Source organism: Bufo gargarizans, unplaced genomic scaffold, assembly GCF_014858855.1.
Source record: "Bufo gargarizans isolate SCDJY-AF-19 unplaced genomic scaffold, ASM1485885v1 fragScaff_scaffold_459_pilon:::fragment_2:::debris, whole genome shotgun sequence".
Taxonomy (NCBI): domain Eukaryota; kingdom Metazoa; phylum Chordata; class Amphibia; order Anura; family Bufonidae; genus Bufo; species Bufo gargarizans.
The window spans coordinates 253,853-279,651 of record NW_025334120.1 but is presented as its reverse complement, the minus strand read 5'-3'; the positions used below and the strand labels follow the sequence as shown (position 1 = coordinate 279,651).

The 25,799-nt window shown below is 41.5% G+C and overlaps 1 protein-coding gene across 2 annotated transcripts in view; it reads right to left on the bottom strand.

The window, feature by feature from the left end:
* The window catches only part of LOC122922544 (aromatic-L-amino-acid decarboxylase-like), a 287,546-nt gene that overhangs the window by 66,263 nt on the left and 195,484 nt on the right, over nt 1–25,799 (bottom strand). For both annotated transcript variants that reach the window (XM_044273181.1, XM_044273180.1), the window contains exon 11: nt 10,383–10,402. In XM_044273181.1, coding sequence (XP_044129116.1) covers nt 10,383–10,402 — 20 coding nt within the window. The remainder of the gene's footprint in view (nt 1–10,382; nt 10,403–25,799) is intronic.

The window sequence follows — 25,799 nt, the reverse complement described above, 5'->3', positions numbered from 1 at the left end:
TCTGCAGTATGTCAATTGTTTGTGCGGTTCTGCACATTATGTAAGTGGTTTTCCCCATAGACTTCAAAAAATACACACAAAAGAAAAAAAAAAGCACCAAACCACAATAAATATGCAGATTTATGTACTTTATATTTTTGGTTTAGATTTCATATAGATTTTCTGCATCTAGATCTGCTACCTGCTCGCGGAAGTGGGTGAATGCACATAAGATCTGCAGATTTATTTCAGTCACAAAAATGCATTCCATTTCATTTGGTTGTGCTCCCATCATGGACAAAATAACGCTGCAAGCAGCGTTTTTTCTGTTTGGGATGTGGTGCGGAGCAAGACTGATGTAAGTCAATGGGGACAGATCAGTTTTCTCTGACACAATAGAAAACTGATCCGTCCACCTTTGACTTTCAATGGTGTTCATGACGGATCCATCATGGCTATAAAAAAGACATAATACAGCCAGATCTGTTCATGATGGATGCATGCGGTTGTATTATTGTAACAGAAGCGTTTTTGCAGATCCATGACGGATCTGCCAAAAACACTAGTGTGAAAGTAGACTAAACAGTCTATTGTGCAGTTTTCTGTATGTAATGTGCACACAGTATTTCTCTCTGTGTAGGGGGTGCTGTGTATGGCAGCGTCAGGGGGGCGCTGTGTATGGCAGCGTCAGTGGGGCCGCTGTGTATGGCAGCGTTAGGGGGGCGCTGTGTATGACAGCGTCAGGGGGGCGCTGTGTATGGCAGCGTCAGGGGGGCGCTGTGTATGGCAGCGTCAGGCGGGCGCTGTGTATGGCAGCAGTGGTCTTATGTTTGGTGTAGGATGTTAGATAAATGTAAAATTGTCTACATTTATTTCTGCATGAGAGACTAGCAATGGTTTCCCTGCAGAAAAACTGAATTAGACTTACCGGTAATTCCTTTTCCATTAATCTACCATGACTGCATATAATTTTTCCCATTTCACCAACATGACGGCAAGCTAGGATACCTACCAGATTACCTAATTAAGAGGGGGCTATGGCTTGGAGGACTATCCTACCAAAGGATAGTTCTGAAGATCCTGACAAGTCAAGTCTGTAGTGCTTTATGAAGGTATGAATGTTGGACCAAATCGCGGCCTTAGATATCTGGTCAAACCAAGCACCTGCTTTTTCTGGGTAGGAAGAAGAGACTGCCCTGGTGGAATGGGCCCTAACGTTCACAGGGCAAGGAAGATTTTGAAGACTGTAACAATCGTGGATCGTCTGTTTAATTCACCTGGCGATAGAGGCCCTAGAGGTTGCTTTCCCCTTATTATTTCCTCCAAACTGGACAGATTGTCAACCCTTCTAAATTCTTTAAATACTTCCAGATATGTGGACGTACTATGTTTAGATCTCATATTGGGATTCTAGGTCTAACGAAGGGTCTTAGCCGGCAAGCTGCCCTGAAAAATCTCCTAATCCACCTGTGCTCAGCTAAACCTGAGTGAAAGAAGACACTTAAGGCTGAAACCTGCACCTTCAGGGTCGAAGGACGCAGGCCTAAATCTAACCCACGTTACAGAGAATCTAGACATTTCTGTATGTTTGGAGCAGATACATTTTGCTCTCCCTGTCCACCAGGAGCAGAACCTCTTCCAGATTTTTTAATAAATCTCAGAAGTCACTTTTTTCTATTGGCTTTGAGAGTGGAAATGACCCTCTGACAACCCCTGGCTCTTTAAGATTTCTGACCCAGGATCCAGGCTGTCAACCTGAAAAACTCTGGACGTGGGTGCATTACTGGACCCTGAGTCATGATCTCTCTTCTGGGAGGAAGTACCCACAGATCCGACACAGCTATATTTTTGAGGATCGAGAACCAATTTTGTTTTGGCCAAAATTTAGTTATTAAAATAAGGTTTGATCTGTCGTGGATAATCTCCTGGATTACTTTTGGAATCGGCTGAAACGGGGGAAATTCCATAAACCAGAGTCCAATCCCAAGTCAGGGACAAAGCATCTACTGCCCATGGGTTGTCTTGAGTTTAGGGAGCAGAATTTTTTCCCTTTTGCATTTAACCCTGAGGAAAATATGTCTATTACTGGAGAGCCCCATCTCTATCAGGCAGAATTTTCCTGGATTTAGTGACCATTCGCCCTGTTCTAGGGTTTTTCGGATAAAAAAAAAAAAAGCCACCTGATTCTGAGAACCTTTTAGACACACCGCCGATACAGATTTTTCTTCGGTCCATGAAAATATTTTCACTGACAATTTCATTCGTTTTTTTATCTTGTTCCCCCTTGTTGCCTTAAGTAGGATACAGTTGTTATGTTATCGGATAAGATTTTTACGTGATGTCCCTTGAGTCTTCTGCCAAGCCAGTCCCTTTGCTAGATTTTTTGACTGGGTCCACCATGTGAGTGACTACTTTACATTTTGTGGGATCAGTACCTTCCTGTCTAAGTAAGTCTGTCTCTTGTCCCAACATCTCAGTAACCATAGCTGAAGGCCCCTGAAGTGGAACTGAGCCCAGGGGACTGATGCTATGCAAGAAGTTAAAGCCCCTAATAGGCTCATCACCTCTCTGATGGAGCATACATTTCTTTCCGGAACCCTTGGACCTTTTCTCTTAGGCCCACTGTCTTTTCTTCTGGAAGGAATGAGGATTGTTTTTGTGAATCCTGGATAATTTCCCCAAAAAGTATTTTTGCTTGGGGAAGAAGGCATGATTTTATAAAATTTACGATCCATCCCAAATTCTCCAATAAGGTTAAGGATTTTAGCTCTCTTTCCATCAGTTTTTTGGAGTTCGCTAGTTATAGGAAGTTGTCCAAGTAGGGTATCATTAGACCTTGGTTCCTTAGATGAGCTACCATCTCTACTACGATTTTGGTGAAAACCCCGGGGGCGCGGAAATACCGAAAGGGAGGGCCGAGAACTGGAAATGATGAACCTTCCCTGTAGTGTCTTTTAGCACAAATCTTAAGAATTTTTGAGACTTCTGTCTTGATTGGTACATGGTAATATTCAGATCTGCTGTGCACTTTAACGCATTCTGTCTTATTAACAGAATTGTGGACTCCAAAGACTCCATCTTGAATTTTCTGTATAGGATGTTCTTGTTTAGTTCCTTTTGATTTATTATTGTCCTGAGCGGTCCATCTACTAAGAACAGAAAACCTCCTTCTCTTGAGGGGGGGGGGGGGGGGGGGATTGTGTAATTGCCCCCAGATTTAACATTTCCAGGGCGCCCATCCAGAGTCTCTCTCTCTCAGTAGTATGGACGATGGGGATGTGATCACATATTTGTTTGGGGGAAGAGGAAAACTATCTTGTATCCCTTTACCACTATATCTAATACCCAGGGATTTGAGGTAATTTTTTCCCACTGAGAGAGGAACCCTCTTAGTCTTCCCCCAATCCTGGCGTCCTAGTTTATCACTGGTCTTATTTTGGGGATTAAGGAGGAACCCCCTACCTCGACCACCCTTTGGGTAGCTCCACCTCCCCGTTTTTCCTTTTCCCCTACAGGGTCTGTCTCTAGCCCCATAGGTACGAAAGGAAAAAAAAAATCCTCTGAGGTTTCTCTTCAGGAAACGTTTTTCTTATCCATCGCCTTTTCCAGGATTTTGTCCAAAACTGGCCCAAAGACATACTCTCTGGAAAAAGCAATGGAACAGAGCTTTTTTTTTTTTTTAGGCCTTGTCACCTGACCACGACTTCATCCATAAAGCCCTTCTATCGAAATTAGAAGTGCTGCGTCCTTGGCAGAGAATCTGTCTCAGCCGACGCATCTGCTAGGAAAGCTGTGGCACATCTGAGTAGGGGTAAGGAATATATTATTTCCTCCCTTGGGGTTTTGTTTTTTAAGTGACTTTCTAGCTCATTTAACCACAAGTACATTGATCTCACCACCGACTTTGCAGTAATGTTAGTTTTAATACTGTACATAGCCGCTTCCCAAGCTTTACGAAGGAGACTCTGCTTTCCTTTCCATCGGGTCCCACAGTTGGGAAGAATCTTCAAATGGTAGGGAGGTATTTTTGTTTACTTTCACTACCTGTACATCTATCTTAGGAATATCATTGAATAGTTTTGATTCGGAGGGATCAAACAAGAGCCAGTTTCTAAAAATTTCCTTGAAATGCCCAGGCGTTTTTCTAGTTCAGACCATTCGTCCAGAATAATCTCTTATATTTTCGTTTATGGGGAACACCTTTGAACTTTTGGTTCTTAACCCCCCCAAACATCTCTTCCTGTATAGAATCTGGTTTCTGGACCTCTTCCATGCCCATTGTGGCCCTAACTGCTTTTAGTAGGTGTGCCATATCTTCAGAGGAGAAATATAATTTTCTTTTCACGTCCTCCACAACTTCCCCCTCTGAAAGGGGATATTCGTCCTTCCTAGAAAGCTCGGATTCATCCAATTTGTTCTCGAATTCAGAGCAAGAAGGGACCACCATTTTTTGTCTCTTTGGAGGAAGAGGACCCGGACTGAAGTCTTTAACCTCATCCGTACAGGTACGCCCTTATGTCCTGGTACTTAAGGACACAGGGCGTACCTGTTCGCCCTGTGTATTTTCGATCACCGCCGTGCGGCGGGCGGTGATCGGAACCCGGTGCCTGCTCAAATCATTGAGGAGGCACCTGGGGCAAATGCGCCGGGGGGTCCTGTGACCCCCCCCCTCCCCCGTGTAGGCGATCGCAGCAAACCGCAGGTCAATTCAGACCTGCGGTTTGCTGCGTTTCCGGGTTATTCGGGTCTCTGAGGACCCGATAACCCGGAACAGAATGGTGATCGGTGGTGTGATTTTACCCCACCAATCACCATCCTGCGATCCTGAGTGGTGATGGTGAAATTTTTTGGGGGGCGCAGGCATTTTTATTTTATTTTTGTGCATACGCTGACTGTGGCCTGCACTCTTAGTGTCCGGCCACTGTTAGCGCATTGCACACCCCACCGCTGATCAACTTTGGACGGTTGATCAGCGGTTTTGCAATTTTTTTTTGGGAATTTTTTTTTCACATATTTCACCCTTTTTTTTAGTTAGACTTTTTTTTTCTTCTTTTAGTTTTAGGGATAAAGTACGCAAACACCCGTGCCCCCACACACACACACCAAATAAATATTTACACACACGCACATACACACGCAGACACACACTCCCCTATGGCCCGCCGGATGTTCTCAGCCGAGGAGGCATACGCCCAGCTTGCTTCCTACTCCGAGAGTCTAAGAAACTACACCCCTCAAGGTATTCAAAACTGATTTTACAAATTTTAGGTGTTCCTCAACAGATAATGGCAAATGGAGATGAAATTTCAGAATTTCAATTTTTGGTAACCTTACCTCACAAAAATGTAATATAGAGCAACCAAAAATCATATGTACCCTAAAAATAATCCCAACAAAACCGCCAACTTATCCCGTAGTTTCCAAAATGGGGTCACTTTTAGGGAGTTTTAGGGTGCATCTGGGGGGTTGAAACAGGACACGGTGTAAATAAACTGGTCCATAAAAATCAGCCCTCCAAAAACCAAACTGCGCTCCTTTCCCTCTACGCCCCGCTGTGTGGCCGTACAGTAGTGTACGGCCACATATGGGATGTTTCTGTAAACGGCAGAGTCAGGGCAATAAAGATACAGTCTTGTTTGTCTGTTAACCCTTGCTTTGTTAGTGGAAAAAATGGGTTAAAATGGAAAATTTGGCAAAAAAATGAAATTTCAAAATTTCATCCCCATTTGCCAATAACTCTTGTGCAACACCTGAAAGGTTAACAACGTTTGTAAAATCAGTTTTGAATACCTTGAGGATTGTAGTTTCTTAGATGGGGTCACTTTTATGGAGTTTCTACTCTAGGGGTGCATCAGGGGGGCTTCAAATGGGTCATGGTGTAAATAAACAAGTCCAGCAAAATCTGCCATCCAAAAACCATATGGTGCACCTTTCCCTCTATGCCCTACCGTGTGCCCGTACAGTAGTTTACGGCCACATATGGGGTGTTTCTGTAAACAGCAGAGTCAGGGCAATAAAGCTTGCTTTGTTAGTGGAAAAAATGGGTTACAATGGAAAATGTGGCAAAAAAATGAAATTTTCAAATTTCATCGCCATTTGCCAATAACTCTTGTGCAACACCTAAAGGGTTAACAAAGTTTGTAAAATAAGTTTTGAATACCTTGAGGGGTTTAGTTTCTAGAATGGGGTCATTTTTGGGTAGTTTCTATTATATAAGCCTCACAAAGCAACTTCAGACCTGAACTGGTCCCTAAAAATGGGGTTTTTGAAAATTTCTGAAAAATTTCAAGATTTGCTTCCAAACTTCTAAGCCTTGTAACATCCCCAAAATATAAAATATCATTCCCAAAATGATACAAACATGAAGTAGACATATGGGGAATGTAAAGTAATAACTAGTTTTGTAGGCATTACTATGTATTATAGAAGTAGAGAAATTTAAACTTGGAAATTAGCAATTGTTTTCAAATTTTTGGTAAATTTGGTATTTTTTATAAATAAAAATGAAATTTTTTTACTTCATTTTCCCAGTGTCATGAAGTACAATATGTGACGAAAAAACAATCTCAGAATGGCCTGGATAAGTCAAAGCGTTTTAAAGTTATCACCACTTAAAGTGACACTGGTCAGATTTGCAAAAAATGGCCTGGTCCATAAGGTGAAATAAGGCTGTGTCCTTAAGGAGTTAAGTGAACTCAGGGAGGATCTAACTTAGTCATGAATTAGTGTTTTAAGTTCCTCCATTATAGATGGTGTTTCCTCTCACAACGTCTGAAATGCATTCTTTGCACAATTTTTTTGTATAATGTTCAGGAAGCTTTTTGAAGCACAAGATACATTTAATACTCTTTTTGGTCCTTTTTTGCGCCTCTTTAGAACCCTATTGAGCAGAAAGGAACAATCAGCCTATATGCCCCCCTCCCTTGACAGAATGTATACCCCGAAGAATATATATATTTCTTGTCCAAACCCCAGTTCTGTAAATATTATGCAGGTAGGGTTCCCACATGGGGACTTACTGTCACAGATGCAGGAGTGTCCAGCTCTCTAGGGTGTTCAGGGGCCGACTTGTGTGTGGATGTGATCCTCAGATCAGAATCCACCATGGCTTCCTGCATTTTCATACTTGCCGCCGTTGAATCTCACTTCTGGGACACCCACAGTGTCATCACGCCACTTTATCCCACCAGAGGAAAGGAAGACGCGCACGCGCAAACCAGTGCGGCACACAGGCCTCTGATGTACGGATGCGAGGTCCACATTTCTTCCCTGCCCAGCTTTCGTCCCATACCGCCAGCGAGCAGGGGAGTCCTCACAGCAATTACTGGGTCAAGGGAGGCTCCAGCCCCCAGTGAGGCCACACTGTGCACGAAGGTAACAGAAATCCAGCTTCACCTCCCTAACGATCAGAGGCCTTTCTTTGTCCTGGCCACTATAGGGGCAGGAAAATCTTGAAGAGGTTGGTGGCGGGGACAATTTACTTTTCTCTGTTTTCCTGCCCCTACAGAGGTCAGGGATCAATCTATCTTGCCGTCATGGTGGTGAAACGGAAAATATCAGCCTCGTAACGTTGTGGGTCTATGCATTACATATGTGAAGTACAAAATTTGTACTCCTCAGCTCAAAATACTCCAACATAATTGTTGGAGTATTTTTACTCTTCTGGAAAAAATGTAGTGCGACCTCTGCTGTCAGCTGTAACATACAGCTGACAGTCTGCTTCAAACTGCAGACATAACCCCTTCCATTCCTTAGGGACCGCTGTATGGAAGGGGCTAACCATCGGGCCGCTACTCTGTTGTGGCAAAGACCCGATGCCGTCCCTCCCCCCCTTCCCCCGCCTCCATACAAGCAGTCACCCCCTCCCCTTCAGGATGGCTGGCGCGGCAACAAGCCCCCCTTCCTTCAAGATGGCCGGCGAGGCAACAAGCCCCCCCACCCCTCCCTTCAGGATATCCGGCTACGCAACTAGCCCCCCGCCATTCAGGATAGCCAGTGAAGCAACAAGCCTCCCTCGCCCCCCCCCCCAGCCCCTCAAGACAAGGTTTGCAGAGCGGCAACGGGGTAGAGTGTTAGCTGTGCATACAGCTGACACTGTGCTTGAAACTGCTGACATCTGTGCTGGATAACCCTCGGGCCGCTGCTCTGCTGTGGCAGCGGCCCAATGCTTGAAGGGTAAACAGAGAGGGAGCTCCCTCTCCCATCAGGCTGCTGCGCTGCTGTGGCAGCGTCCTGATGGTTACCATGGCAACCGGACACCTTCACAGGCATCTGGATTGCCATGGTATAGCTGAGCCTGATCAGGCCTATTGTGAATGACAATACTACAGTAGTTTGTAGAGGCATCAGACCCACTGGATCTTCAAGAACCAAGTGGGTCTGAGTCAAAAAAGTAAAAAAAGGGGAAAAAAAGTGAAAAAAGCTAACTTCTTCCTATATCCACACATATATTTGGTTAAAAATGTAAAAATAAACAACACTAAACATGTTTGGTAATGCCACGTTCGTAATGACCTGATTTATAAAAGGATCACACACTTTTACTGCATGGTGAACGCCATAAAAAATAAATAATGGAATTGCAATTTTGCCCACTGCACTTCCCACAAAATGATGTAAAAAAAGGTGATTAAAAGTCATATGTGCACAAAAATAGTAAAAATCGAACAATCATCTCATCTTGCAAAAAAATGAGGCCCTACCTAAGAAAATCGCCCAAAAAATAAAAAGATATGGTTTTCAGAAAATGGAGACACTAAAACATGATTTTTGTTTCAAAACTGCTCTCATTGTGTAAAACCAAAATATATTTTAAAAAAAAGGACATATTAGGTATCGCCACATCAGTAACAGCCTGCTCTATAAAAATATATCACATCTGGTGAACGCCGTAAAAAAAAAAAAAAAGTGCCAAATTTTTTCAGCACCTTACAACACAGAAAGTGTAATGCCAAGGGATCAAAAAGTCATATGTGCCCCAAAATGGTACCAATCAAACCATCATCTCTTCCAGCAAAAAATTAGATCCTACTTAAGAGTCGCCCCCCCCAAAAAAAAATATGGATTTCAGAAAATGGAAACACAAAAACATGTTTTTTCAAAAAATGTGTAAATCCAAAATAAAATTTAAAAAATAAACATATTAGGTATCGCCAAGTCGTTGCGACCTACTCTATAAAAATATCACATTATCTACTCTGTCAGGTGAACATTGTAAAAAACTAAATAAAAACTGCCTAAACAGCCATTTCTTTGGTTACCTTGCCTTACAAAAAGAGCAATTTACATACATACACACTGCACAGCTACCTCCAGCAAAAGATTTATATACTGCAGGAATAATCCTAATATATAACAATGGCATCAGGCCAAATATATAAAAATATTAATGTGGATCCAGCAACAAATCCAGGACAATATAAGAATTTTAAAAAATGGCAGCACTTTCACAAAAATGAGTGAAAAGAAAGACACTTTATTCACCCCTGTGGTCGCAACTAGGGATGAGCAAACTTGTGTTTCAAGTTTAGCGTACAATGTTCAGTTTCGGGTTATGCAAGAATTCAGTTAGGGATTCTGCTACCATGGACCATAACTAAGGGTCCATTCACACATCTGCATAATGTCTCGCTTGATCACAGCATCTAAAGCCTTTAATTACTGCGATCTGCATTATTGCCGGTCACGGTAATTAGCCACAGGTCTCTGCTGTATGAAACAGCAGAGATCTGCCGGCAATGACGCCCGCTGCACATGCGAGCGGGCGCCATGTTTACACATCGCTCCAGCGCTGTACATGTACGGCACTGGTACCAAAGGGGTTAAGGATTCATCATCCAGATAAACAGCAGTCCGCTGATCACCAAGAATGATTCCTTTTGAGAAAGGGTTGTTTATTTGGGGGAACCGCTCTACTGAACCAATTAGACTGGCAGTCCAGTCAGAACAGGAACAGGATACTAATAGTGTATGCCCCTAGTGTTGAGATTCTGACCCTGCATCCTATTATAATAGCTATCTGATCGTATATCTACATGGAATAGAAAAAGTCACTGAATTTATATGTGCATAGATATTTCACAAATAAATTGAGAACCCATGCATTTACATATTCTATTGTGAGGTTTCATTTTACTGTAAATATTAGCTATTGAATTGTATAAATTTCCTGCAGGCGAAATACAGTAATGGACTGTAGATGACATGACAGGGATTCACGTGAACGACAGAATCCTCGTATTACGCACCTTCCACTCAGGGCCTGCACCATGGATGCGTGTAGATGTGTAGATATGAGGTATATAACGATTTTGCTTAACTATGAATGAACCATTGTAAAGAAAGCAAAGTGATTCTGTTCAGGTAAGTAAAACTTTAGGAGGAAAGTCTAGTAAATTGCTTACCCTGTAGTCTGTCACTAATCCTGAAAGAGAAATCAAATAGGATTAATAAAAATGAGAAATTCGTAAATTTGTATTTGTGTGTCAAAATAACATTGTAATCTAAGTTTAAACCCTAATGACCAAGCCTGTAAGGCCCCTTGCAGACTATCATGAGCGGATCAGGTCTGGATACACTGCGAATGCGTTCAGTGAAAAATGCACAATTTTGCAAGCAAGTTGAATCAGTTTTGTATGCAATAGTGTTCAGTTGTTCAGTTTTTATCGTGCAGGTGCAATGAGATTTAATGCGTTTTACACGCGTGTGATAAAAAACTGAAGTTATACAAATATCTCTTTGCAAACATCCGTGAAAAACGCATCGCATCCGCACTTGCTTGCGGATGCGATTTTCATGCTTCCCCATTCACTTCCAAGGGGCCAGCGTTGCGTGAAAAACGCAGAATATAGAACATGCTATTTGTGATGCGTGAAAACCAACGCTCATGTACACAGACCCAATGAAAGGGTCCAGATTCAGTGCGGGTGCAATGCGTTCACATCACACCCACGCGGAATGCTCGCTCGTGTGAAAGGGGCCTAAGGATCTTAATGACCAGCTTCAATTAAAAAATTTTTTTCCCATGTTTGCCTCTTTGCATTTCAAGAGCCATAACTTTTTGTAACAAAGATGGATAACCCTTTTAACATAGAAACAATAAAGAATATGGAAATACAGAGAAATGATCTTTAAATTATTTTTTACTATTCATGTTTCACAATATATAAACGTATCTCCATAAGTCCCATAGAGAATGAATGGACTGGCAGTGTGCATGGTCGACCTGCCGCTCCATTCATATCTACACACAGGACGCCCGTTCTAATGATTGACGAGTCCCAGCAGTCGTACCTTCACTGAGCAGATGCTTAACCTTTGTCCTGTGTGTAGGGGACAAGTTAATACCTTGGTGTAACCCCTTTTATAGAAGACATAAGTGAAAAGCATTTAAAAATAGCTGACGGAGGAGGGAGGCGGATATCCGATATTACAGATTCCAGGAAAACAGTTACAAAAATAAACAAAATAAAATCACATTGATACAGTTAATAGAACAAATGAGCCAATTAACTGATAGAGTACTGATACACAGTCCAAGTGGACAAAGATACCGGATGTACTGAACCACAAGTGAGATCCAACACCAGGCTGAAAACATGGCTCCACCTCACACCTCAAAGATTCTTCTGTGGGGATTTTAAATGTTTTCATCTTATGTCAGGTTTGTGTCACTATAGTAATGCAAGTGCTTCTTGTTCAATGCATGTTGACTTGTTGTCAGTTTTGCAGTTGTTAAAACCAATATTCCTAGTGGGTTAGGATTGTAAAGGGGAAAATTGTATACGGGGAGTTATAGGACTGTACAGTTTATCATAATAGCATAATTTGTAAGGCTGAAAAAAAGACATACATCCAGTTCAGCCTGTTATCCTGCAAAGTTGATGTAGGGGAAGACAAAATGTCCGTTCTCTAGAATTCTAGTAACTTTGTATTCAAGAAATGCATCCAGGCCCCTCTTGAACTCTTTTAGTGAATCACCACTAGTGTTGAGCACGAATATTCGAATAGCAAATTTTTATTGCAAATATCGCCACTGAGAATTTGCAAATATTTATATAGTGCTATATATTCGTTATATCGAATATTCAGCATTTTTTCCATCAGTACACAATTCCTATCTGTTTCTTGCTTGTGGGCCAATGAGAAGGAAGCAATGTCAATTTCACAACAATACTTAGTGCACCAATCAGTAATCTGTAGTCAGACCTGCTAAAATTAGAAGTTGCACGTAGTGCGAAAATAATATTCTAATCACTGCCGATTAGCGCAATCGCGAGCACTTGACTATCTGCATATAAAAGCTATTGTAATGTTCTGCCATGCCAACCATTTTCTCCAGTGTCAGGAGAAACTCATGAAACTTCTGGCAGCTTGAAAAAATTTAGCCAAAGTGACCCACGCCTGTATTTCGCGTTACGAATTTGCATTACGTGATTTTTTCATTGCCGATTTTTCACATTCAATAAAATAATCTCGAATTCACGAATATATGACAAATATTCTACAAAATATTTGTGAAATATCGTGAATTCGAATATAGCTCCTGCAGCTCATCACTAATCACCACCTCCTCAGGCAGAGAGTTTCATAGTCTAACTGCTTTTATAGTAAAGAATCCTCTTCTGTGTTGGTGTACAAACCTTCTTTCATCTAGACACAGTCTAAATATATTAACTTGCTTATTATATTTTTTATATAGATGTCATAAATAACTTTTAAAAAGTTTGATCCAAGAACATAGCGGGTTTATTCTTTTGTACCCTTCAATCTGAAAACTGAAGTGGTATATCTCACAAGAACCTGAAGAATTTATAAGTGTGGTACAGTGTTCATCTAGATCAGGGGTCAGCAACCTTTGGCACTCCAGCTGCTATGAAACTACAACTCCCAGCATGCACACTTGCTCAACTATTCTTGTAACTCCCATAGAAGTGAATGAAGCATTCTGGGAAATGTAGTTTGAAAACAGCTGGAGTGCCCAAAGTTGCTGATCCCTGATCTAGATCATAAATAGAGTTGAGCGAACACCTGGATGTTCGGGTTCGAGAAGTTCGGCCGAACATCCCGGAAATGTTCGGGTTCGGGATCCGAACCCGATCCGAACTTCGTCCCGAACCCGAACCCCATTGAAGTCAATGGGGACCCGAACTTTTCGGCACTAAAAAGGCTGTAAAACAGCCCAGGAAAGAGCTAGAGGGCTGCAAAAGGCAGCAACATGTAGGTAAATCCCCTGCAAACAAATGTGGATAGGGAAATGAATTAAAATAAAAATTAAATAAATAAAAATTAACCAAAATCAATTGGAGAGAGGTTCCATAGCAGAGAATCTGGCTTCCCGTCACCCACCACTGGAACAGTCCATTCTCAGATATTTAGGCCCCGGCACCCAGGCAGAGGAGAGAGGTCCCGTAACAGAGAATCTGTCTTCATGTCAGCAGAGAATTAGTCTGCATGTCATAGCAGAGAATGAGGCTTCACGTCAGCCACCACTGCAACAGTCCATTGGCATATATTTAGGCCCAGCACCCAGGCAGAGGAGAGAGGTCCCGTAACAGACAATCTGGCTTCATGTCAGCAGAGAATCAGTCTGCATGTCATAGCAGAGAATCAGGCTTCACGTCACCCACCACTGCAACAGTCCATTGTCATAAATTTAGGCCCAGCACTAGTGTTGAGCGGCATGTCCCATATTCGAATTCGCGAAATTTTGTGAATATTCGAAAGAATATTCGTAAAATATTCGCGATTATTCAAATTCGTTATTATTTCGCATATGCGATAATTCGAATTTTCGCATCGCATAATACATATGCTATGCAAAATTCACATGTGCGCTAATGAAATCGCCTTACGAAGATTCGCAACTCAATTCAATCACTAATGTATGAATGCAATGCCCTTTGCCTCTGTTCTGGGACAAGTGTAGATATTCGCATGTGCGCTAATAAAATCGCCTTACGAAGATTCGCACCTCAATCACTTTCTAGGGAATGTGAGACTTTTGGGAATCAATCGAGATACAGTGGGGGGTGATGACAGTAGTTGACAGAGTACAGATCAATGTAATCTGTAAGGTGGAAAGTAAAATAAAAAATACGAATTTTCGTTAATCAAATTTTACGAAGTTCTACGTATTCGCGAATATGGTGCTATACTATATGAATGCACAGGCCTTTGCCTCTCTGTTCTGGGGACAAGTGTAGATATTTGCATTTGCGTTAATAAAATCGCCTTACGAAGATTCGCAGCTCAATTCAATCACTAATGTATGAATGCAAAGCCCTTTGCCTCTGTTCTGGGACAAGTGTAGATATTCGCATGTGCGCTAATAAAATCGCCTTACGAAGATTCGCAACTCAATCACTTTCTAGGGAATGTGAGACTTTTGGGAATCAATCGAGATACAGTGGGGGGTGATGACAGTAGTTGACAGAGTACAGATCAATGTAATCTGTAAGGTGGAAAGTAAAATAAAAAATACGAATATTCGTAAATCGAATTTTACGAAGTTCTACGTATTCGCGAATATGGTGCTATACTATATGAATGCACAGGCCTTTGCCTCTCTGTTCTGGGGACAAGTGTAGATATTTGCATTTGCGTTAATAAAATCGCCTTACGAAGATTCGCAGCTCAATTCAATCACTAATGTATGAATGCAAAGCCCTTTGCCTCTGTTCTGGGACAAGTGTAGATATTCGCATGTGCGCTAATAAAATCGCCTTACGAAGATTCGCAACTCAATTCACTAATGTATGAATGCAAAGCCCTTTGCCTCTGTTCTGGGACGTGCCGATATTCGCATGTGCGCTAATAAAATCGCCTTACGAAGATTCGCAACTCAATTCACTAATGTATGAATGCAAAGCCCTTTGCCTCTGTTCTGGGACGTGCCGATATTCGCATGTGCGCTAATAAAATCGCCTTACGAAGATTCGCAACTCAATTCACTAATGTATGAATGCAAAGCCCTTTGCCTCTGTTCTGGGACGTGCCGATATTCGCATGTGCGCTAATAAAATCGCCTTACGAAGATTCGCGCCTCAATCACTTTCTAGGCAATGTGAGTAAGATCTGAGCTGTTGGACCTTTGGGAAACAATCAATTATATGTGTACTGTAATTTTGTGGGGGGGGGGAAAAACAAAAAACGAATATTCGTTTTTACGAATATATAGCACTATATTCGAAATATTCGCGAAATCGCGAAGTTGCGATATTCGCGAAAAAAATTTGCTTTTCGAATATTCGCGCTCAACACTACCCAGCACCCAGGCAGAGGAGAGAGGTCCCGTAACAGACAATCTGGCTTCATGTCAGCAGAGAATCAGTCTGCATGTCATAGCAGAGAATGAGGCTTCACGTCAGCCACCACTGCAACAGTCCATTGGCATATATTTAGGCCCAGCACCCAGGCAGAGGAGAGAGGTCCCGTAACAGACAATCTGGCTTCATGTCAGCAGAGAATCAGTCTTCATATCATAGCAGAGAATCAGGCTTCACGTCACCCACCACTGTAAGAGTCCATTTTCATAAATTTAGGCCCAGCACACAGGCAGAGGAGAGAGGTCCCGTAACAGAGGATCTGGCTTCATGTCAGCAGAGAATCAGTCTGCATGTCATAGCAGAGAATCAGGCTTCACATCACCCAACATTGGAACAGTCCATTGGCATATATTTAGGCCCCGGCACCCAGACAGAGGAGAGGTTCATTCAACTTTGGGTAGCCTCGCAATATAATGGTAAAATGAAAATAAAAATAGGATTGAATGAGGAAGTGCCCTGGAGTCCAATAATATATGGTTAAGGGGAGGTAGTTAATGTCTAATCTGGACAAGGGACGGACAGATCCTGTGGGATCCATGCCTGGTTCATTTTTATGAACGTCAGCTTGTCCACATTGGCTGTAGACAGGCGGCTGCGTTTGAGGCCTAGTATTTAGGCGCTGGGTGACCGGTATGGATTTAGTGACAGAATTAGACTTGGAAATGCACAGAAGCGTGTGTGTGTGAAGTTATTCTGAATGACCCAATGTGCACCTTGAATATTATATACCCTTTTAGGGATAGATTTCAAATAGCTCTGATATAGCAGAAACCACTAAATTATGAAATTGCTAAATTGGGAATTGTACTTCAACCCAGAACAAAAAATGTGCTTTGACGGACACTAAATATCTTGCCCAGCAACAACAGTACAGCGGTGGGTAACGAGAGATTTAGAGGGAATTAAATTTGAGGCCTAGTATTTAGGCGCTGGGTCACCGGTATGGATTTAGTGACAGAATTAGACTTGGAAATACACAGTAGCGGGTGTGTGTGAAGTTATTCTGAATGACCCTATGTGCACCTTCAATATTATATACCCTTTTAGGGATAGATTTCAAATAGCTCTGATATAGCAGAAACCACTAAATTATGAAATTGCTAAATTGGGAATTGTACTTCAACCCAGAACAAAAAATGTGCTTTGACGGACACTAAATATCTTGCCCAGCAACAACAGTACAGCGGTGGGTAACGAGAGATTTAGAGGGAATTAAATTTGAGGCCTAGTATTTAGGCGCTGGGTCACCGGTATGGATTTAGTGACAGAATTAGACTTGGAAATGCACAGAAGCGTGTGTGTGAAGTTATTCTGAATGACCCAATGTGCACCTTCAATATTATATACCCTTTTTGGGATAGATTTCAAATAGCTCTGATATAGCAGGAACCACTAAATTATGAAATTGCTAAATTGGGAATTGTACTTCAACCCAGAACAAAAAATGTGCTTTGACGGGCACTAAATAACTTTCCCAGCTACAACAGGACAACGGTAACGAGAGATTTAGAGGGATTTAAATTTGAGGCCTAGTATTTAGGCGCTGGGTGACAGGTATGGGTTTAGTGACAGAATTAGACTTGGAAATACACAGTAGCGGGTGTGTGTGAAGTTATTCTGAATGACCCTATGTGCACCTTCAATATTATATACCCTTTTAGGGATAGATTTCAAATAGCTCTGATATAGCAGAAACCACTAAATTATGAAATTGCTAAATTGGGAATTGTACTTCAACCCAGAACAAAAAATGTGCTTTGACGGACACTAAATATCTTGCCCAGCAACAACAGTACACCGGTGGGTAACGAGAGATTTAGAGGGAATTAAATTTGAGGCCTAGTATTTAGGCGCTGGGTCACCGGTATGGATTTAGTGACAGAATTAGACTTGGAAATACACAGTAGCGGGTGTGTGTGAAGTTATTCTGAATGACCCTATGTGCACCTTCAATATTATATACCCTTTTAGGGATAGATTTCAAATAGCTCTGATATAGCAGAAACCACTAAATTATGAAATTGCTAAATTGGGAATTGTACTTCAACCCAGAACAAAAAATGTGCTTTGACGGACACTAAATATCTTGCCCAGCAACAACAGTACAGCGGTGGGTAACGAGAGATTTAGAGGGAATTAAATTTGAGGCCTAGTATTTAGGCGCTGGGTCACCGGTATGGATTTAGTGACAGAATTAGACTTGGAAATGCACAGAAGCGTGTGTGTGAAGTTATTCTGAATGACCCTATGTGCACCTTCAATATTATATACCCTTTTTGGGATAGATTTCAAATAGCTCTGATATAGCAGGAACCACTAAATTATGAAATTGCTAAATTGGGAATTGTACTTCAACCCAGAACAAAAAATGTGCTTTGACGGGCACTAAATAACTTTCCCAGCTACAACAGGACAACGGTAACGAGAGATTTAGAGGGATTTAAATTTGAGGCCTAGTATTTAGGCGCTGGGTGACAGGTATGGGTTTAGTGACAGAATTAGACTTGGAAATACACAGTAGCGGGTGTGTGTGAAGTTATTCTGAATGACCCTATGTGCACCTTCAATATTATATACCCTTTTTGGGATAGATTTCAAATAGCTCTGATATAGCAGAAACCACTAAATTATGAAATTGCTAAATTGGGAATTGTACTTCAACCCAGAACAAAAAATGTGCTTTGACGGACACTAAATATCTTGCCCAGCAACAACAGTACAGCGGTGGGTAACGAGAGATTTAGAGGGAATTAAATTTGAGGCCTAGTATTTAGGCGCTGGGTCACCGGTATGGATTTAGTGACAGAATTAGACTTGGAAATACACAGTAGCGGGTGTGTGTGAAGTTACTCTGAATGACCCTATGTGCACCTTCAATATTATATACCCTTTTTGGGATAGATTTCAAAGAGCTCTGATATAGCAGGAACCACTAAATTATGAAATTGCTAAATTGGGAATTGTATTTCAACCCAGAACAAGAAATGTGCTTGAACGGACACTAAATAACTCGCCCAGCTACAGCACTAGGGACAGATTTAGCTGGATATAAATTTGAGGCCTAGTATTTAGGCGCTGGGTGACCGGTATGGATTTAGTGACAGAATTAGACTGGGATATGGCCAAAAAATGAACAGACTATTGCTGGTTAAATGCACTTGGTGTGACAGCTTCACCCTGATGTAGGCTTTAGCCAAAAAACAACCACACCATTGAGGGTTAAATGCACTTGGTGACAGGCGCAGCTTGCCCCTGATTTTGTATATGGCCAAAAAATGAACAGACTATTGCTGGTTAAATGCACTTGGTGTGACAGCTTCACCCTGATGTAGGCTTTAGCCAAAAAACAACCACACCATTGAGGGTTAAATGCACTTGGTGACAGGCGCAGCTTGCCCCTGATTTTGTATATGGCCAAAAAATGAACAGACTATTGCTGGTTAAATGCACTTGGTGTGACAGCTTCACCCTGATGTAGGCTTTAGCCAAAAAACAACCACACCATTGAGGGTTAAATGCACTTGGTGACAGGCGCAGCTTGCCCCTGATTTTGTATATGGCCAAAAAATGAACAGACTATTGCTGGTTAAATGCACTTGGTGTGACAGCTTCACCCTGATGTAGGCTTTAGCCAAAAAACAACCACACCATTGAGGGTTAAATGCACTTGGTCGCAGCTTGTGCTGGCGCACCACAAGACACAAAATGGCCGCCGATCACCCCAGAAAAATGAGACTGACAAACGGTCTGTGCAGCCTAAAAACAGTGAGCAATTGAGGATCAGCAGCTCAATGATCCACAGCTGCAGATCGATCAGTTAATCAAGTCCTTTGGAGGAGTTAATCTGCCTAATCTCGCCCTACTGTCGCAGCCGCAACCTCTCCCTACGCTAATCAGAGCAGAGTGACGGGCGGCGCTATGTGACTCCAGCTTAAATAGAGGCTGGGTCACATGGTGCTCTGGCCAATCACAGCCATGCCAATAGTAGGCATGGCTGTGATGGCCTCTTGGGGCAAGTAGTATGACGCTTGTTGATTGGCTGCTTTGCAGCCTTTCAAAAAGCGCCAAGAAAGCGTCACAAAAGCGCGAAGAAAGCGACGAACACCGAACCCGAACCCGGACTTTTACGAAAATGTCCGGGTTCGGGTCCGTGTCACGGACACCCCAAAATTCGGTACGAACCCGAACTATACAGTTCGAGTTCGCTCATCCCTAATCATAAATAACCAGGTTTTATTGGAGAGAACATTAAATATCATCCATTAGCCTGAAATCAGAGTAAATTCAGGTGGAAGCTTTCAATGAGCTTAATTGAACACTGCAGTGAGTAATCAGCCACTAATGACCCTTGTGTTCTAGCAGTGAGGCATAATGTAGGCTTGGTGAGTGTTTGTGTGGCCGTGATTATAACCTTGGTGTTTGCAGCTGTGTTTGACCAATGGAAATTTGGTGTCATTTTCAGTCATGCAAACTAAATTCTGTACTTGGCACTATAAAATTCAACCTTCTTATAAGGATGTTGCTAGTTATGTAGGTTTCAATTAACATGGGTTATGAAGAAACGGTCAGTCAAATTAGCTCCACACTACTGCGTTTCTGGTGGTGGTAGAGCTATAAAATAATGTTATCATTGTTATATGTTCCTGATAACTACTGAAAAGTTGTTCAAAGTACACGGAGTAGCCCATGAGGCATTTATCCTTATTTACATAGACACGATTGCACTATTTTACACAGCCTCATTTTTCCAATTTGACATGTCAATATATCTGGTAATAACTTTGGAATGCTTTTACTTATCCAAGTGATTCTGAGCTTATTTATTCAGGACATGCAAGTTGTAAAATTTAGTCAGCATATTTTGTGCTCATTTATAAAAAATCTAAAATGTACAGAAAAATTCATAATTTTCAAACTTAGAATTGTTCTGCTTGTAAGACAGTCAAGACATGCAAACTAGTTTTAATATCACAGATTTTAGTGGCAGTTTTCAGCACTTTTTTTGCACATTTAGTTTTAGGTTCCCCCTTTTTTTTTTTTGCTAAAAAAACCTTCAATGTCTTATAAGGGTATGAGGGCTAGCCCAACGGGCGGCTCTGCAGATTTGTTCAATGGATGCTTCCGCTTTTTCCGCCCAGGATGTCGCGACTGATCTAGTGGATTGCTCTTTGAGAAAACTAGGAAGTTCTTTATCTGACACTTTTATATGGTTCAGCTATCAACATTTTGATCCATCTTGCATTCAAGTTTTTTGTTGCCTTTAGACTCTTATTTGGCCCCTGAGATTGAATGAACAAATAGTCAGATTTTCTAAAATAACAGGTGGATTCTAGATATTGTAGAATAATACGTCTTAGGCTACTATCACACTCACGTTTTGGCTTTTTACGTTTGTGAGATCCATAATGGAGGCCATTTTGGCACCAAAGATGACAGAAATTAAAGCAGGCCCAGCATGCATGTGGAACCTACACTCCCTGAATTGTATGGTAGCTGCCATGGCACATAACAGGTAGAATTTAGTGTTAGGAACCCGTCTTACAGAGATCGCCTTGACGTGCGGCAGACGGGCTAAACTAATTTTGTACAAAATGTATTTGCCAAGCATCTCTAGTTTATAAGTGTAGCACTAGCAATTATTATGCATTTTTGTACTTTATTTGGTTTGCAGAGAGCTGTAGCATTGCATGTTTTGTTTTACAGTGTTGTTTTTAGCCATAGCAACGTGCCCCTGCACATTGGGATGTGCTGACTGACCCCCTTTTTTGTTTTGCTCTAATGCATTCTGAATGGAAAATGATCTGCTCACAATGCATCAGTTTGCCTCCGTTCCGTCTCCATTCCGCTCTGGAGGCGGACACAAAAATGCTGTCCGCTTGACGAAAGCGAGCCAAACGGATCCATCCTGGCCGACAATGTAAGTTAATGGGGACGGATCAGTTTACTCTGACACAATCTGGCACAATAGAAAACTGATCCGTCTCCCATTGACTTTCAATGGAGTTCATGACTGATCCGTCTTGGCTATGTTACAGATAATACAAACGGATCTGTTCATGACAGATGCATGCGGTTGTTTTATTGTAACGGATCCGTTTTGAAGATCCATGACGAATCTGCCCAAAACGTGAGTGTGAAAGTAGCCTTACATCTAAGGTATAATATTTTCTCTCTCCTTCGGATTTTCACAGAATGAAGGAACATTGACCTCCTCTTGTCTAACAATCCAAGGATGATCCACAATTTTTGTGTCAAAAACTGAGCTCAAGGTGGAAATATGAACTCTTAGGGTATTAGGCTGCAGACGTTTTTCGAATCCTGTCTGAAGGGACCCTAATACAGACTGAATAGAAAATTATGTGAATCTTGACACCATGAATGGAAATTATTCCATATTTTAGAATAAATCTTGGATGTAGATTCTTTTCTACTGGCTACCATTGTATTAATCACAGAATCTGAAAGGCCCTTGGATTTTAAAGTCAGCCTTTAGGACTCCAAGCTGTTAAATGTAGATTTTCTACTTGGGGATGAAAAACTGGCCCCTGCTTTAGGAGATCTGCCTGCTAGAGAAGAACCCGCGGAATAGGGAAAACCAGTCTTTTTCAGCCATAGAGGGGCTACTAGAATCACATGTACCCTCTCTTCTCTTTTGTAAAACCCTCGGTATTAACGGCAAGGGAGGAAATGCATATGCTAGGGGGAAATCCCTCTTCTAAACCAGTGCATCCAACCCTACATTACCATCTTTGGGATTTAGAGAAAAGTATTTTGGAAGCTTTGTATTTTGAGCAGAGGCAAACAAATCAGGGGATCTCCCCCATCTTGCAGAGATCTGGGTGAATACTTTGCTATTTAGGCTCCAATCTCCTGACTTAAGTTGGACCTTGCTTAGTTAGTCAGCTGTAATATTTAGGTGACCCCTAAGATGCACTGCAGATAGCAAACTCATGTTTTTTTGCCAATGAGAAAATTTCCTTAGTCACACTGCTTAATGCCGGACTTCTTGTTGACTAGGAGTCAATTCAGATACGCTACAACCGTTGTGTTGTCTGTTCTTATTTGCACATCTTTCCCCACTAAGTTCACAGACAACATTCTGAGTGCCTCCCATACGGCTAAGAGCTCTCTTTAACTTGAAAAGAGTTTGGTCTGTAATGTTTGTAAACCTTTGTCCCTGGAAATACAGCAGCGAACAATGCGATCCCCAGCCCTAAAGATTTACATCCGTAATTATTGTTAGGTCGTTGAACCCCAAGGGAACTCCTTTTTGAAGGTGATCCACCGAAGTAGTGATTTTTTTTTTCAACTGACTGTGGTATATATATATATATATATTTTTTTATTATTATTATTTTTTATCTCTAAGGAACTCTGTTCTCTGTTCCAATTCTCTAGTAGTCACCATTGAGCTACCCCCGCGAATGACACTGCAGGAATACAGGCAGTCAGAGAACCAGTCATAGCCTCTGACCATGCAGAATGGCAGAACTACAAAGTCTGACACCTTTTCTTCTTCTGAGGTGGTAACAGGGTCTTCAGATAGGTAGAGTCAAGTAGGACCCCAAGAAGATTATTTTAGGTAAGGGACTGGACTTCTCCCAATTTATAATCCACCCCAAATGATAAAGTAGTTGGCATGTCAGTCTTTTTTTTTTCTAGACACCCGGCAGAACGCCTCACTATTAATAGTCTCTATTACATTTTGTCTCTGTAAGTGAGCTACCACTTCCGCGACCTTTGTAAAAATTCTTGGAGCCGAAGTGATTCCAAATGGAAGGAACTGAAATTGAAAATGGTGAAGGACTTCTTTTAGATAAACCGCAAGCTTTAGAAATGTTTGATCTGCCGGACTGGAATATGGTAATAGGCATCCAGGGGCAGACTGGGAACATAAAGTGGCCTTGGAAAAAACCTAAAAGTGGTCCCAGATACCACAGTGCAGAACAAAATACAGCTTAAATTAATTAATGCTGAGAGCATCAGGTCTTTATATACCTGGCTTTTGGCCAAAGGAGGGTTTAGTTAGCCCTCTGGGCATCTGCCCACTGATTTATGGCCAGTGCACCCCTGTAGACATCCTTGAGATCCAGAGAGGCAATTAAATCCCCTTTTAAACAGACTTATGGTGGACTTTATTGTCTCCATCTTGAATTTCTGGTAATTGATAAACTTGAGGAGGTCTTTTAAGTTTATTATTAAGTGGTACTTCCCACTAATTTTTCCCAAAAAAAAAACTGTGGAATAATATTCTGTTTGCCATTGGTCTTACCATTGCTTTTAGGGACAAAACATCTGAAATGCCCTTTTCTAGTTCTTGTTAAAGCAACACTGATTTCTGGGCTGGCACGACTAAACACATTTTAAGGGTGGGGGACAAAAGGAGATGCTGTACCCTTCCTTTATAATATTTAAAACCCAGAGACTTGTGGTGATGTCTGCCCAGTCGTCCAGAAAATACCTTAATCTGCTACCCATCATACTTTCAGCATCATTATTTGGAGGGTTCTGTGTTTTGGGGGAAAAACAAATCCTGTGTTTCTGCCTGTTATATTATCTCTACCCTTTTTTGTCTGAAAAAAATTTCCCTTCTTGTATTTCAGAAGAGGAACTTTTCCCTCCACTGCCTGGGAAACTATTTTTTTTTGTCAGACGACTTCGCTAATATTTTTTCAAGTCCTGTCCAAACAACATTTCCCCATGTAAGGGAAGGCTAGATAATTTTATCTTGGAAGACTTATCTCCTGCCCATAGACTTCAACCATAAAACCCTCCCAGCTATGATGGACAAGGCAGTAGACTTAGAGTGCATTCTTACTGACTCAGCCATATCATCTAAAAGAAAATCCAGAGATTTTAGCAGAAGGGAAAAGGGTCTTTTAGAGTGTCATAAGGAGTAATCTTTCTCTAGAGAGACTCTAACTGACCCAGACATATCTTAAGGGATTTTGCAACAAAGGTTGCTGCCAGATTAGGCTTAAACAGTGGTGCAGCCGCCTCCCAGCACCTCTTAAAGTATGCGTCAACCTTCTTGTCCATGGGATCCTTTAGGGTACTCATGTCCTCAAAAGGCAGAGCATTAGTGTTCTTTCCAATTTGGTCAAGGATACATCGAATTTGAGACATTGGGTGAGTAACGTCTCATCTTCCTCATTAAACGGGATTTTACGCTTTATAGTTCTAGGGATGAAAAGCTTTCTATCTGGCACCTTCCATTTCCTCTTAACTAAAGCATGTACATTTTTTATGAACTGGAAAAACTCTTCCTTTTCAGTTCCAAATTGCTGAACATCTTATCATGAACCTTTGCATTTTTTCATCAGATAAGTCTTAACTAACTTTAACTCCTTTGTATCATCAGAAGAAAAATGTACTTTTTAAATTCAGAATCCAATTCAGAGGATGCATCTAAAACAGCAGAATCTCTCTGAATCCAGATCAGAAGAAGACAGATCAGAACAAATATTTTTGTTTTCTCTTTGTTTACTGACAGAAGAAAGACCTGGTTCAGAAATAACACTACCAGATAAAGCACAACACATTTATTGCTTAAAAACATCCCTCAATTCGTCTTTCAGAACAGGGACAATATCTTTACCAGAACATTTCTGGCAAATCTTACTCATAGAAGAGCCAGATAACTTTGAAGAACAAATTGCACACTTCCTAACCCTATGTGGTGCTTTTAACTTACAGTCATGTGAAAAAATTAGGACACCCTTTGAAAGCATGTGGTTTTTTGTAACATTTTTAATAAAAGGTTATTTCATCTCCGTTTCAACAATACAGAGAGATTAAAGTAATCCAACTAAACAAAGAAAACTGAAGAAAAGTCTTTTCAAGATCTTCTGTAAATGTCATTCTACAAAAATGCCTATTCTAACTGAGGAAAAAGATAGGACACCCTTGCCCCTAATAGCGAGTGTTACCTCCTTTGGCTGAAATAACTGCAGTGAGACGGTTCTTGTAGCCATCTACCAGTCTTCGACATCGGTCTGAGGAAATTTTACCCCACTCCTCAATGCAGAACTTTTTCAGCTGTGAGATGTTTGAGGGGTTTCTTGCACGTACAGCCCTTTTCAAGTCACCCCACAGCATCTCAATGGGATTCAAATCTGGACTTTGACTTGGCCATTCCAGGACTCTCCATTTCTTCTTTTTCAGCCAATCTTTGGTTGATTTACTAGTATGTTTTGGGTCATTGTCATGTTGCATGGTCCAGTTCCGCTTCAGCTTTAATTTTCTAACTGATGGTCTCACATGTTCTTCAAGCACCTTCTGATACACAGTAGAATTCATCGTGGATTCTATGATGGTGAGCTGACCAGGTCCTGCTGCAGCAAAGCAGCCCCAAACCATGACACTTCCACCTCCATGCTTCACAGTTGGTATGAGGTTCTTTTCTTGGAATGCTGTGTTTGGTTTACGCCAAACATGTCCTCTGCTGTTGTGTCCAAATAATTCAATTTTGGACTCATCTGTCCAAAGAACATT